Raw genomic sequence first — 14654 nt, 5'->3', positions numbered from 1 at the left:
CACATCTGTTTGAACTCCTTTATGCAAATGCGCCCTTAATGTATTTAATGCACTATCGCAAATCAGCTCTTTCATTTCGGGAAGATAAAAAATGGCCAGACCAGTAATTTGAATGCAAACAAACGCATAAAAGAGTTGCTCTGGCTTTTTTCTCCATCGCGGTCCATTAACATATTGATGTTGTCAAAGGGCTGTTCATTAAGGGGAAGAATAAATTGTTATCTCATCCAATGCAAATCATTTAAGTTTCTGGCCGATATTCTAAAGAAGAAGAAGAAAAGAGATCCTCAATGTTTAATGAATGAATCAATATTTGTCAGCTTTCTGGGAAGGCAGAATTCAACCTCAGAATCATTACTTTGCTAATGAAGAAGTAAACAGAACGAGATGATTATGTTTTTGTAGATGTGTAAATGATTAAAGGGAATATTCTCCACGCCCTTTTCTTGGTACAAAGTTTCTTTACCTTTCAATACGAGGTGGTATTGAAATGTTTCCACTAACCATGTTCTACTTGTTCCAAAAGGTTGAGGTTTAGAGAATCGCTCTTCAAATTCAGAATTACCCCTGCAATGCCATTTTTTAAAATTTTCATTTGCATAAGTTATTTGATTAATGAACACAATTTAAGTTCGACTTACAAAGGGTGTTGCTTAACTTTTGTTCATCAGTGCACGGGAGATAAATATACTCTAAGAGAAAAATGAATATTCTAAAGATTGCTTTTGAAGCGAGTTTCAGATTTGCTTTTAAACTGTGCCCTCGGTAATGGAAACTAAATTGTCGAAGTCTATTGCAGTTGAAGTGAATCCCTTAAAACATTATTGATTTTGGGAATATGTTTATTGAAATAGTTGAAGACAGGATGGAGTAATAAAATAGTTGAAGATGGAATCTTAAGGAAATCAGCTTGTTCTCTGAACTGTATTCATGACGACTAATAAACGAAAACCGTATCTTGGTGCTCTCGGATCCAATAAAAGACTGGTTTACGAGCTACCATTTCGAATGAGCCACATTTTAACATCCATTTCTATTAATCGATTCTTGGGTTTATTGCAGGAAACTTGACTCGATTCTCCTTGGTCATACATTAAATGAAATCAAATGGTTTAGCCATTTCTGATAAACCAGAAAGTATTTGATAAAGGATACGAAATAAAAGACTCTAAAACGTCATCGGATCCAGGAACTAAAAGTTAGAAACCATTAATGACATTCGTATTAGACCATTCACGCAACTTGCACATACGAAGAGTGTGAGTGTATGTGTGTGTGTGTGTGCCTTTTCTGAACAGTGTAATGGGTTCAAGTTAGCACGAGTAGTTCGTACTTCTCTACAGAATGCATTCGCAGTAAATGCATCATCCGTGCACGAGGTTATTTCTTTCTGGCGTCTTCCTGCACATGTACTACTGTCGTTATGGCAACTTGGTGTCCTCCTCTCTGGCTGATGTGATTCGAAGCAGAGCTTAATGTAGATTCGTGTTCGAAGGAGTAAAAACAGAAGGCAGACTAAATTGCAGCTTCGTGTTGACTTTCCGCTACAGGAAATGGCGATTTGCCTCCTAAACAGGAGCAGTAAATCAAATTTACCACTGAAGCGTTCTTAAGATGACCCCCTGGAAAAAGACGTACGTACGTATAGAAGCAACTAAGGCTGTGAGGTGTCTATATATTCTGACTGCAAATTGCTTTTATTCTGTGGTCAATTTGCTTGTTTGTTGGATGAAAAGCCTCAGTTTTCGGGGGGAGAAAAACAAAAAAACTCACAATCCCCAACGGAGGCCGACTAACTCACTCACGTTGGAAAAAAAAAAAAAAAAAAAAACCATGAAAATTCCTCGCTTCACTGACGGGATTCGAACCCAAGCCTTTTCCACCCGGTTTGGAGAGGACAGTATAGTTTAAACGAGGGCAACTCTACAAGATCTTTAGAATAATCCATTTCTATTGCAATAGTTTGATTCTGACTAAGATAATCTCTTATTTAGGAAATTGTACATAAATTATCATTTATCCCACTCTTTTCTCTGTTAGTTCGAGCAGTTGGCGTACACTTGGATGGAAAGACAAAAACTGGGTGGAACGTATAGCATGCATCGAGCACAGAGTGAAAAACACGTGGTAGTATGCAACACAACTTTAAGAGCTGATACAATTATGGACTTCCTAAATGAATTCTACGCACATCCCCTGCTTCAGGCAAGTTTTTTAAAAAAAACTGTAGACTCATCAAGGATTTATATTACTGTTATAGTCAATAATATTTTTTTACTGAAAAGTAGTCTTAGAAATTAGTTGATTTAGATTTAGGGCTTTTTGCTGGTAAAATTTAAATTAGATCTAAATATAAATTAAAGGTTACCTTAAAAAAAAACCTCTATTTCTTTATTTGATCATGTATACCACAAATAATGACCTCGTCCAGATCCTTATGTCATCAAACTAGGTTCTTCTTCTCTTTCCTCTTGATCTTTTTCCCACGATCTTTCCCTCGAGGACTGTCAGTGTTCTCCGTCCAGCTGATCCTCTTAGATGTGTCCTGCCAGTCTCATTGTTCTTTGAATCATTTCCATTAGTAGAGATCTTTGTGGTCTCATTCTGTAGAACATCAGTGTTTGACATGTGCTCTGTCCATGGAATTCTTAATGTTCTTCTGAAGCACCACACCGCGAATGCTTCAATCTGTTGTCGCACTTTTTTCTTGTAGGTCCAAAATTAACTTCCAGATGTAAAAAACTGGCCAAACAAATGTTCTAATCATTTCTTTGTTTCAATTCCCACAGTACTCCTCAAGGGGTCTTTATTTCTCCAAAAGGCATCTTTAGTTATTGCTGTCCTTACTTTTATTTATCTTTCCTGATTTCCATATACCACTTAAATAACTGAAACGTTTGCCATTACGTCATAGAACCAACGTTGTTCTTGACTTCTCTAGTTAATACCAGAAGTAATTACTCGATGATATTATTGCAAATGGCGGATATCAATAATCACACATAAAGAATACGGTTTGAAGAAACTATAATTATAATGCAAATTTAAGCTATAAAATGATAAGGCATTTGCATAGTGATCTTCATTATCTTCTATAAATTGTTGCACGCTACCATAAATCACAACGCGACATTTTACGTTGCTCTGGCAACAGGTGGATTTAGAACATCCTCTCGTACCTAGGCTTAAGTAGTGACGTTCAGATACTTGATCCCGAACACAAATTCTGTCCTTAATGATCGCGTTGGGATTAGAGTCGAATATTGATAGAACAGAAGGCTTAGTGATGGACATGACAATTCATAAATCTTTACGTGCGTGTATTGAATACTAAGTGTGTACCAGGAGTAGTAGATGGAGCATTAGTAATACTGCTTTTAATTTAGGTAGTGTTCCAGGCACTCCACAGTATATTCGACTGTAATTAAAGCAGCTTAGAGGTTCATCTGCAGCAACTGGGGACATATTCTTGTGGGAATTTGCAATGTAAAATATAGGGTTACTCTCCTCTGTGCTAGTTAATGTTTATTACATTACACTCTCTACTGTCCAAAGTTCTCACTTCAAATGGCACTCGCAGTTACTATAATGCACTCGCTGGCCAAAAAATTAGAAACCTTTTGCAATTAGCGTCAATAGATAATTAAACGTGCGGTTTGAAAATGTTAATTATTACAGGATATGATGGCAAGTTCCTTGATATTGGATAAATAATGTTCGCTTTCCTGGGGTTTCTAGGTCGATTGGGTCCGTGGGAAAATAGGTGATCTTTCCGATTTCACAAAAGTGTTATTTTTGGAGCACGTTTAGCTGGAGCCACAATTTAGAGTGAAAAAGGATCACGTGGTCTGATGAGTCTCGATTTACACTTTTTTTCACCACTAATAAGGTGGAAGTGTGGTTTGAACCTCATGAAACCATGCACCTAGACTGTCACCTGTCCACTTCTCAGCCTTTGGAGGTGATATAATGATATTATCAAGATGACATCATTGTGCTAAAATTGTATCTTCTGAATGTTTCGAGGAATATTCCCAAGATTTCAAACGCTTAATTCTCCAAATCTGAATCCAACTGAGATTGTCTTGGATATTTTGGAACAGATAGTTCAGCTTCGCAGTTCTGTACCGACCACAAAAGAGTATCTGACAAATATATTGATGGAAGAACTGGAGCTAACGACTTCTAGTGGAATCTACTCCACGACGTGTATGGGCTGCAATTTGGACAGAGAGGTGGTCCTACTAAATACTGAATTAAGGTTTCTACAGAAACCTTAATTTCATCTGTTTTTGCCTCTTAATCATCTGTTTTGGCCAGGAGTTACGAATAAATTTATTACGAATAAATGTATACATTCTTATTCTTATTTTTTTTTTACTTAGGATTTCTATGTGGTTCTTCTTTCACCCTGTGAGTTGGATTCCACCATGAAGATGATTCTACAAGTACCGATGTGGGCCCAGAGGGTAATTTACATCCAGGGATCGGCTCTAAAAGATACTGATCTTACTAGAGCAAGGTAAGAAAATAATTTATCATCTTTTAAGATTTGGTCTGGGTAGAAGGTAGGCCTTCTATAATATTTTCCGACTTTTAAGTATTTTTGTGATCAACGGAATCAGTTTTAAACCGTTATTATTATAGTGGCGTAGTGTTTTGTGGATGGTGCCACTGGTAGTTTCCCACGTCTGCGCCATGGTGCTTTGTGAAGAAGTACAGAATCTTTGTAAAAGCCAGAAAAGTGTAATGTTTGTTATAGTGGCATAGTGGCATAGTATTTAGGTTCAGGCGCCACCGGTGGTTTCCCACATCTGCGCCATATGTACTCTGTGATGAAATGCAGAACTACTGCACAGCCAGAAAAAAAGTGTAATGTCTGGTTAGTGTAGTATTGTGCTTTGTTCTGTTGTTGTGACTAGCTGCTTGGCCGCGGGGCCTCTACTGGAACCCCATGTTGCCCGCCACAACCACTGGGAGGTGGGGAGGTGAGCCAGGCTGCCTATTATACTCTGGCTGCCTCTGCCAGGATTGCCTGAGGTTCCTGACAAAGGCCATAAAAAAAATAATAATAAAAAAATAAATAAATAAAAAAAAGAAAAGTTGAGGCTGTAAAAAAAAATAAAATAAAAAGATAAGGTATTTTTTTTTTCTTATCTGAAGAGAGCATATGGGGGAATAAGAGAAGAAGAAGTCAAAATGTGGGGAACAGTAGTTGGAGTGGACCAATAGAGGGAAGGCAGTCCACTCTAAGGAAGAGGATGGAGAAGGAAGTTGAAAATCACAGGAGCAGGTGCTCCTGTGAGTATCCTGCACCAAGGGTAAATTGCATTATCCTACCCAAGTCGGGGATCGCAGGGGTGGCACGTTATTCTGTTCTGTCCTGAGTTCCGCAAGTCTTGCTCTTCTAGAATTGAAACCAGCCTGGGCGTAGCGTGTTAAGGCTAGGTATGTGGCCTCTTCTTGAAGTAAAGTTGACTCCTGATTGTGGGGGTTTCCTCGAATCTCTGTGAGGAATTGAAGTCTGGCGTTGTCGTAAGTGAGACACTCGTACATAAGGTTCCCAGGACTCCTCTTCACCCCAGTGGCAATATGGGCTATTTTCTATTCCCATGGCTGTTAGTTTTTGTTGGAACGGTCCATGGCCTGTAAGCAGGAAGGTGACTTGCAATGCAGGCGAGTACCAGGGAAGAGGCTTTGGAGAAGTCCGACTTATTGAGGGAATAGACCTTTTGGTGATTGCACCTTTCGGCGTTGTGTCCCATGTTTCTTGCCAGAGGTTTTGTAGGTGGTCTGAAAATTTTTCTTCTTTCCTTCTTAGGGTCATTTGCATGGTTCAACTGCAGATTTAACAATTGCTTTGGGATTCCCTTCTTCAGGCGCTGGAAGAGACCCCTCCTGACAACTTCCAGATAGAGAGGTAAGTATCCTGCAATGACTTGTAATGCAGGGGTGCTGACAGTACAGCAAGCCCTGGTAACCGATAGTAACATAAATCTTTGAATGGAATCAAGCTTGCGCTTGTTCCTTTCCAGGATTGCCTTTTCACACCAGATGGAGGCTCCATAGCACACAATCGGGACATATACTGCCTTATATATTAATGATAGAGCTTTATTCTTTAGGCCCCAATCCGCTCTACTAATCCGCCTTATCATTGCAGTGTATTTTCGGATTTTATCTGACAGGTATTTTAAGCGGGGATGGAAAGATAAGTTGGCGTTTAGATACAGGTCCAGATACTTGATTTCTGTGTAGAGACGGATTGGGGTGTTGTTAATTTTCCATCACTGGTGGCCGTCGGATTTGGAGCTTTCCTTTTAGACTTTTAGAAGGACTGACTTTGTTTTTTCACTGGAGATTTGTTAATTTGTGCATGGCAGCCCAGTCTTGAAGTTTTCCCAGTGCAAAGTTGGCTTCTACTTCCAATGTGGCTCTTGTACCAGAATAATGTTTGTTATATGTATGCACAACTGTAAATATGATTGGAAAGTATTGATGAAAAGAGCTCGCAACAAACTTTAGAAAAGCTCAAAAATACCCATGCGCCAGTTAATCTTGTGTGTTTTTAATTTTTAGGTTTTATAAGGTCTGTTTAAAAAAGAATGAACGTAATTTTTAATCTTTGCCAAGTACAGTTCCTGCCCAGTTCTGTTTTGAGAAGAAGAGATGTGAGCAGTTGCAGGATCCGTTATTTATTTATTTTTTTTTTATTGTGACACAGGTAATCTGAGAGTATAGCCGGGAGTGATAATCCAGTAAGTGAATGCTATAATCCAAGCTCCTCCAACGCTATAGCGCAAATCTGTAGAAAGTATGTAATCGGAATAGAACTCTACCATGGTCATTCTTAAAACTGTGGATAGGGTAAGCACTTACTGGTTATTGAAAATAGATAAACCACGGTATTTGTGTGCGTTTCACCTATAGGGCCCATAGGAAGCTAAGAAGGATCTGAAATTATCTGTTTTGTCATCAAGAGAGACTAGACCATGGTCTCTCTATCTGAGCGACACGTTTCGAGAGCGATGATCAATATGTTTTATTCCATAGGAAACCCTCGATGACTGCTTTTTTCTGCTGTAGGTTTCCACAAAAGGTCTATTGGGTTTAAGCCAGGCGATTAGAGTGACCACACCATAATTTGCAATACCGGCGGTTCGTGGGTTTCGGGTTATTGTCTTGTGTCCACAAAGTCGAAGTTCAGAGGATATTGCTTTATGTTCAAGAATATTTTATAGCCTTCTTTTTCTTAAAATTCCTTCAATTCTGACGACGTCACCCACTCCAGAAAAAAAACAGAAGCAACCTCAGATCATGATGGAATCACCACTATGCTTGACTGTAGGAACTGATCAATATGGCACCATTTTTTTTTTTTTCATTTGATCTTCTCACATATAAACTCTAAGCTTGGATCCAAAAATTTTAAACTTGAATTCATTCGTCCACAGTACGTTTTTTCACCCTTCAGTTGTCCAATGTTGATGGCCCTTAGTCCAAATCAACGATCTCTTTCGATTTTCCGGTTTTAAGAAAGATTTTCGGACAAGTACACGACCATTAAGTCCTACTTGGTTAAGATTAAGTTTTACAGTGGATGTGGACACGGGAGTTTATCTCTTTCTATTCAACTCAGCTCGGATTTCATGTGCAGTAAATCGCCGATTGCGTTTAGAAATCAGTGTTTGAGTCTTATCTTGAGCTTCTATTGTGTCTTTTAACAGTCTATTTGAATCTTCGAATGGTACTTCGTACTCCTTTGAAAGAAACACCTAGTTTCTTGCCAATACTAATGGAAAAACTTTCTTTATACAGAATTATAACAGGACTTCTTTTTTTTCAACGCCCATTTCCTTTCTCTTGTCATGTTTATCACGAAGCAAACAAAACGCACACCAAACATTCTTTCTGAATGACGGGTGTTCGATTTTATAATTTACACCTCAATTTATATTATTGCAAAACACCCTAGAATCATCTACAATCTTCTATAATATTGAAACAATACTCCCACGTTCTAGAATATTCGAGAAAACTCTACAACCTTCTACCACATTCAGGAGTCTTTCACACATTTCTGGAATATTCTCGAACGATCTAGAGATTTTTAAAATATTATTTAAATGTTGTGATTTTTATACATTACAGAAAATATTTTAATAAAAATTGGTAAACAAGTTGGCCCTATTTTAATAAAATCTTTGAAAATTAAGAAAAATGATTCCAAACTTTTAGGCGGGAGTGTATGATGATAGTGACATCTCAGCAGGAAGAGTTAAACTGCAGCCATTATCAACCCACTGCAGGATAGCAGCCTCCTCAACAATTCATGCTGAGAGAAATGACCATAATCTGCCAATCTGGTACAGTGCGGGTTGGCAGATCGACCGTATTTAGCAGTCATGGGCTTGAACCCCGGTCTACTCAAAGACCTTGTGCTACTGCATTCCCGTACCTGACCACTCGGCTACAGCTATCTATAGGTGTGACTCTGGTAGTTTTTTGTTTAACTTGATGCAATGTTTTTGGAAGATTGGTTCATGGCTAGCGCGTATAGGATTATCAACAGCTCCTAAAAAGGAATATAGTCACATAAGTATTGATTAGGTTTTTCTTGAAAGACATCAGTAAAGGTAGATAAAAAGTAGGCACTTACAAAACATGCATCTGTCAGGAATAGAAGAATCATTGCACACTCTTGAACCCCCGACCTTTGCAATTGATCCACATCAAGTCCATCTTTGAATTATTTATAATTGCAATGTAGCGAAGCAGATTCTCTGTATTTTTCCTGAGGGATCAGGCCTTTATACAACTTTTAAAAGATAACAAAAGAATCTCAGATCTACATACACAAATTACCACCTGCGAGGATACTTCCTTTTCTGCTCCATGCGTCACTATGACAACGTATGTGAATCGCTGAAAGATATCTCTCTCTCTCTACTTTCAACATTTTTTCATTATTCATTTCCCAATTTCTTTTGCCAAGATATGACTTTCTTATTTTGAGGACAAATTCAATTTAAACAGAAAACTAGATTTAAAGTCCTGTGACTGAAGTCTGGGAGGGACACAATACACAACGACATTCTCTGCACGTCTATAAATCCCCACAAATATTTCCAATGTAATCTGTTTGTGTCTCCCGGGTAAGAAGATTCATGGTCGTAACACCTGGTGACATTGATGTAATTTGGAGATCACACGCAGGGTCATTCAAATGAGTACACGCGTTTGATTCCCTTATAATGAATCCTCGCTTTTAATTATTTCGTTTATAATTAAGAAACATAATTTATCATTCTGAAGCGAATAAAATGAAACAGTCGAACTAATTGAATGTCACGTGAGGTTTTAATATACGTTTTTTCTTCCTTTCTTTCTTTTAGGATGAATGCTGCTGAAGCCTGCTTCATTCTCGCAGCCCGAAGCTACGCAGATAGGAGTGCTGCGGTAAGGACTGCCTTAAAGCTATCTAACCATAGTTTCATTCGTTCTTTCTCCTTCTCCTTCTTCCCAGAAGGCTCTATGGCGTTTGCTGATTATCGTTTCTTCCAGGATGAACATACCATTCTGCGTTCCTGGGCTGTCAGAGATTTTGCTCCAAATGTTCCGCAATACGTGCAGATCTTCCGTCCTGAAAATAAAGTGCACGTGGCCTTTGCGGGTAAGAATTATCTAAGAGAATACTTCTTATACCTAAGATATTTGTCAAGATTCCCATTTTTCAAAAGGGGAGCATGATTTTCTAAAGGGGAGTTCTGGCACAGTTAAGATGGAATAAAGAAGTAAAAATCAACATTATTTTGATCCTAAAGGGGGCCATAGCACTTTAGTCTCCATCTGCCGTCCCTGGCGAATCCTCCAAACTCAGTTTGGAGGAGTGACTAGGGGTGGTAGATGAGGACTGAAAAAGTTTGGGATAATCTGAAATAGAGATTATTATAATAACAAAAGAAAAGTACGTAATGTATTCTAGTAGCCTAATCACGTGTTATTGTTTCCATAATAGAACATGTAGTGTGTGAAGATGAATTCAAGTATGCCCTATTGGCCAACAACTGTTTGTGTCCAGGAACATCCACTCTTGTCACGTTACTACTCCACACTTCCAGAGGACAGTAAGTACAACTTTATTCTGGATTAAAAACCTACATAAGGATCAATGTAGTATTTATTAGTCATTAATTATCATACATCAAAAGATAATACCATATTTATTCCAAAAGCTTCTGGCATCATCTATCAGAAGATAATGAGAGTAAAATCATTTACGCTATTAACATAAATATAGATAAATATGTAATAATAACAACTACATCCTACTAACCAGTTGAGACTGTTTTTTTCTCTCTCTCTTTATCTCAGAGAAGGACAGACATCGGCTGAAGAATGGCATCATCTGTATGGTAAATGTTCTGGTAATGAGATCTATCACATTCGCCTTGGCGACAGCCGATTTTTCGGAGAGTACGAAGGAAAAAGCTTCACTTACGCCTCCTTTCACTCGCATAGAAAGTAAGTGGGTGCAATTTGTTATCCTTTTTAACGATTTCATCTTTCCAAGTGCATGCACGCATGTCACATGGCCTTGCATCTGTTTGGCTGAACCCTCACTATTTTCAACATGGCTTCTATTTTAGTGCTCAAACTGCTTCATAAATGTCCACCAGAAAGAAATAACTTATTCTGTAGAGTAGTTACGCCTGATAATAAGATTTGGGGTTTTTATCGCCAGCTTACTTGAGTGTGGAAGAAGGCCGAAAGTGTTCACTTAATTTTATTGACTACTAATACATTTATTTGTGGATCAGCAAAGTTTTAATATCTATCTACAATAATTATTTTTTTTATCTAAATTTTCATCTGGTTTCTTTCTAATTTTTATTTTTATTTTTATTTTTGACAGATATGGAGTAGCGTTGGTTGGTGTACAAACCGATGTCCCAGGAACGTGGCCAATTATGCTGAATCCTGGTCCTTCGTATGTATTGAAATCATCAGACATTTGCTTCTATATGAACATCACCAAAGAGGAAAACAGCGCCTTCCTTCCCGCAGGCACTGGAGAAGACGAAAAGGACAAATCTCACGATGGAGGTGGGTTAACTCCCCAGGATGACGAGAAGGGAAGAAGGAAGTCTGGTATGAAAAGCCCTCACTTTATATTGAACTGTAAAATTCAAACATGAATTATAAAACTTAAAAGGTAATAGTACCTCAAATGTCAATTAAATTGAACATCACCAGTTACTGCAGCTGGTTAAATTACTACAAATAAGAGGTTCCATGTTGTCCACAGGTACAATTCATTTAACAGTATATCAAGAAAATATACTGATTCGTGTGATGTTCTCTGGAAGGGCCGGCCATCAGGAACGGATCATAAGATAATGTTAGTCGACGATTCAGTTATTAAAGATACTGGGAATGTATTCTATAAGCCAGACAGATGAAACAGAACCAGGGTCTGTGATGTTACTGACCAGTTGTCAGTTCTAACGGGAGGGTGGAAACTAACGTCCTTTAGTTACAAAACAAAAACTGAAGACTTGGTTAAGAAATATAAGGTCATGATGGAAAAATGATGTCAGATACTTTAAAACATTGCTGTGCCTGAAATTATGCCCTGACATGGTAGGAAGGATTACAAGTATATGAAGAAAGCCTTGTGGATTAACTCGAGACTTGGTGGCAGACTCTACAAAGCTTATGAGGATAAATTTTTGTTAGCTTGGATTGCCTTATTTAATAGAAGGGATTATTTTGTAAAGATGGAATTTATAGGGAGGAGCAAAGAGGTGAAGTATATACTGTTAATCAAAAGCTACTTGAAAAAAAACGAGACGGTTCTTGGAGCCTCAAGTCTAAGTAGACGTTGGGTCCGTGTGATGGGGCTGTGTTACAGGTTAACCGAGTCCAAAGAATACAATGAAAATCTCTTTATGAAATTTGAGTGGTAAAACAATAGTGTTAAATATCTTTGATCTAGTTCACAACAAGATTAAAAATATGACATTCCACGAATCCATTGTGGGTGGCATAAAAAGATATTTCTGTGGTCAGAGGAAAGCGTCAGGGCTTTAATTACTGGAAAAGGGACTACGGAGGACTCGGATATTTATTGGGCTCTATAAACTCTATGGAGTTATTACTATATATCTATTTGATACTAATGGGAAGTGTTTAATGGATTTATTCTGGAGACAACAAACACATTTGTTCATATTGAGTAGTGCCACAAAAGCAAGATGCTGAAATAGGCAACAAGAGAGCTGATGGTCTAAATTCAGACGTTGGACTAAAAGAAAAAGAATGTGTGGATAGTTACAGGCTATACCTTTGAGAAGGGACGTTAAAACGAATGAAGTGGATTTTTTTAAGGAATTAAATGACATTTGAATAAGGATCATGAATTCGAACTAAGGAGAAAAATTGCAAACTAGATTGTAGGAAGTTTTCCTTCAGACAGCATGTCGTTAATCGTTGTGTCTCCATGGGTAGTTGACGTCAACGGCTTGGAAAGATTTAAAAGATAACTGGATGGTTATAAAATCATTGTTTTTCGATTTAAAAACTTTTTCAGTTGGTGAAAATGTGAAATATATTTTATTGGAGCTCATTATTATTATATTTTTGGTGACGAAATTGTATTGCATTATTATTATTATTATTAGTTTTTTTCCCATCTCGAGACGGGTACTCTCTTACTGTTCTACAGCTGTTTAGGACCGCGGCTTTCTGGAGTTCCGTGTAAAGGTTCTCTGGGTGGCCTATAGCTGCTAGGTTCTTATGGAGAATCTTGACGACCATACCGGTGGTTGATATGGTGATCGAGATGGTCATTAGTTCTTCTATACGCCACAGTTCTTTGACAGCCTGGTCTTTTCCTCGTATATTTTCTGGAGGTTGCTGGTGTTGGGCACAACTATGTCGATCAGGTAGGTAGCCATTTCCATCTTGTCGATGAGGGTTATATCTGGTCTGTTGTACGTGATTGTCCTGTCTGTCATTATGGTGCAGTTCCAGTACAGTTTGTGAGTAGGAGTCTCTAGTAAGGTCTATAGTTCGTAAGTGTAATACGGTACACTTTCTTTGATCAACTGGTATTTTTGCGCTAGCTTCTGACGTGTCATCCTGGCGGCGTAGCCATGTCTATGAATGTACTCCATCCGAGTGATACCCTGCATCCCACAGTGATGTGCTGGATTGTTTCTGAGGCCAGGTCACATCGTCGACATGCGTCATCTGTCACTCCAGAGTTCTTGACAATGTATTTCCTGTAGTTCCTCTTGTTGATTATCTGGTTTTGGATGGTGAGCATTAATCTTTCGGTCTCGGGTAACAGCTTTCCGCTCGTGAGCCATGAATTGGAAGCCATTTTTTTTTCTAAATAGTCTTGATGGTGGTTACTGTTGTCTTTGCCATGAAGCGCCTCCTTCGCAAATATTTGTCTTTATTTCTTCTGTTTATGCGGGTTGGCTCTCCTTGTTAAGGATGAGCGTTGTATACCGTTTGTCTGTCTTCTTTATGGGTTGGTAGATTGCCATTGTGTTTTTATGGAAGTAACAAATCAGGTTTTTAATTACCTTCTTCTATTGTTCTTGTTCAATGAAATCTCTCAAGCCCCTACCTTCTTCTTTCCGGGCTATGGCCAGGCTCTCGATGGCCGACTTCTGGTGGTGTTGGCGGCTCTTGGTCATCATTATCCAGCTCAGTGCTGGTCCAGTGTATGATCCGTATATGGCTCTAAGTGTTTATGGCTCTAACCACATTCCCGCCATTCAGCTTTGATTTTAGCAAGCTTCTCAATCTCTGATGGTATTTTTCAGTCAGGCAAGCCTTCAACTACTTGTGTTTTAGCTATTAAACCTGCATCATCGTCGGATATTTGGCTTCAACCTCTTCACCGGTCTTCAGCAGCTGGTAGTTTCGGCCGACTAAATTTCTCTGATGCATTTCTCTAAATCAAATTGCATTCTGCTGAACTTTTCAGTGATCCGGGACAGCTGCGGAGTTGATTCTCGGTGGCCGCATAGAGTTTTATGTCATTCACGTGCATCAGATGAGAGGTGTACAGATTCTTCCTTCCTTTTTTAGAGAATTTCCTTATTTGCTGTTAGACAGAACCACAGTGGGCTCGGGGCATCTTCCTGTATGATTCCTCTTCTGATGGCGATCGATCTGGTCGTGATGTTCTCTACCTTGATGATGGTCCTCCATTTCTCCATGGTTGCTTCTGGGAAGTTTGTTACTGTCGGATTGACTTTGTAAACGGCCAGCTATGGGGCACGGAGTGCCCCATAAGTTCTCCAAATGTCTTGCGGTAGTTGAAGTAGACCGTGTACAGGTTGGAGAGCTTCTTGTAGACTTGCTCCGTGACTACCTTGTCAATGGTAAGCTGCTCCTAGCATGCTTTTCTCATCTGCTAACATCCTTTCTACTGCTCGGCCATGACGTTCTGGCTGTCCAAGTGGTTTACTATCTTCTTGGTTTTGCAGCTGGTCAGGATCTTGTATATATTATTATTATTTTAAATTAATTTTATGACTGTCTGTAGCGAAATATTAATAATAATTAGTTAAATTGTTACGAATATTTTTGTCCATTTGATTTGACTCAATAAATAAACTAACATCACAAAATTT

The 14654-nt window shown here is 38.6% G+C and overlaps 1 protein-coding gene across 1 annotated transcript in view; it reads left to right on the top strand.

Annotated features, from left to right (window-relative positions):
- Nucleotides 1–14654, top strand: part of LOC150087925 (potassium channel subfamily T member 2-like) — a 223851-nt gene that overhangs the window by 198005 nt on the left and 11192 nt on the right. Inside the window, exons 13-19 of the mRNA XM_090370515.1 lie at nt 2041–2205; nt 4386–4522; nt 9396–9459; nt 9565–9673; nt 10019–10127; nt 10375–10524; nt 10916–11151. Coding sequence (XP_090226641.1) covers nt 2041–2205; nt 4386–4522; nt 9396–9459; nt 9565–9673; nt 10019–10127; nt 10375–10524; nt 10916–11151 — 970 coding nt within the window. The remainder of the gene's footprint in view (nt 1–2040; nt 2206–4385; nt 4523–9395; nt 9460–9564; nt 9674–10018; nt 10128–10374; nt 10525–10915; nt 11152–14654) is intronic.

The sequence above is a fragment of the Mastigoproctus giganteus genome, chromosome 3 (assembly GCF_048544385.1).
Source record: "Mastigoproctus giganteus isolate SK-2022 chromosome 3, ASM4854438v1, whole genome shotgun sequence".
Taxonomy (NCBI): domain Eukaryota; kingdom Metazoa; phylum Arthropoda; class Arachnida; order Uropygi; family Thelyphonidae; genus Mastigoproctus; species Mastigoproctus giganteus.
This window is presented reverse-complemented; position numbering and strand designations above follow the sequence as displayed.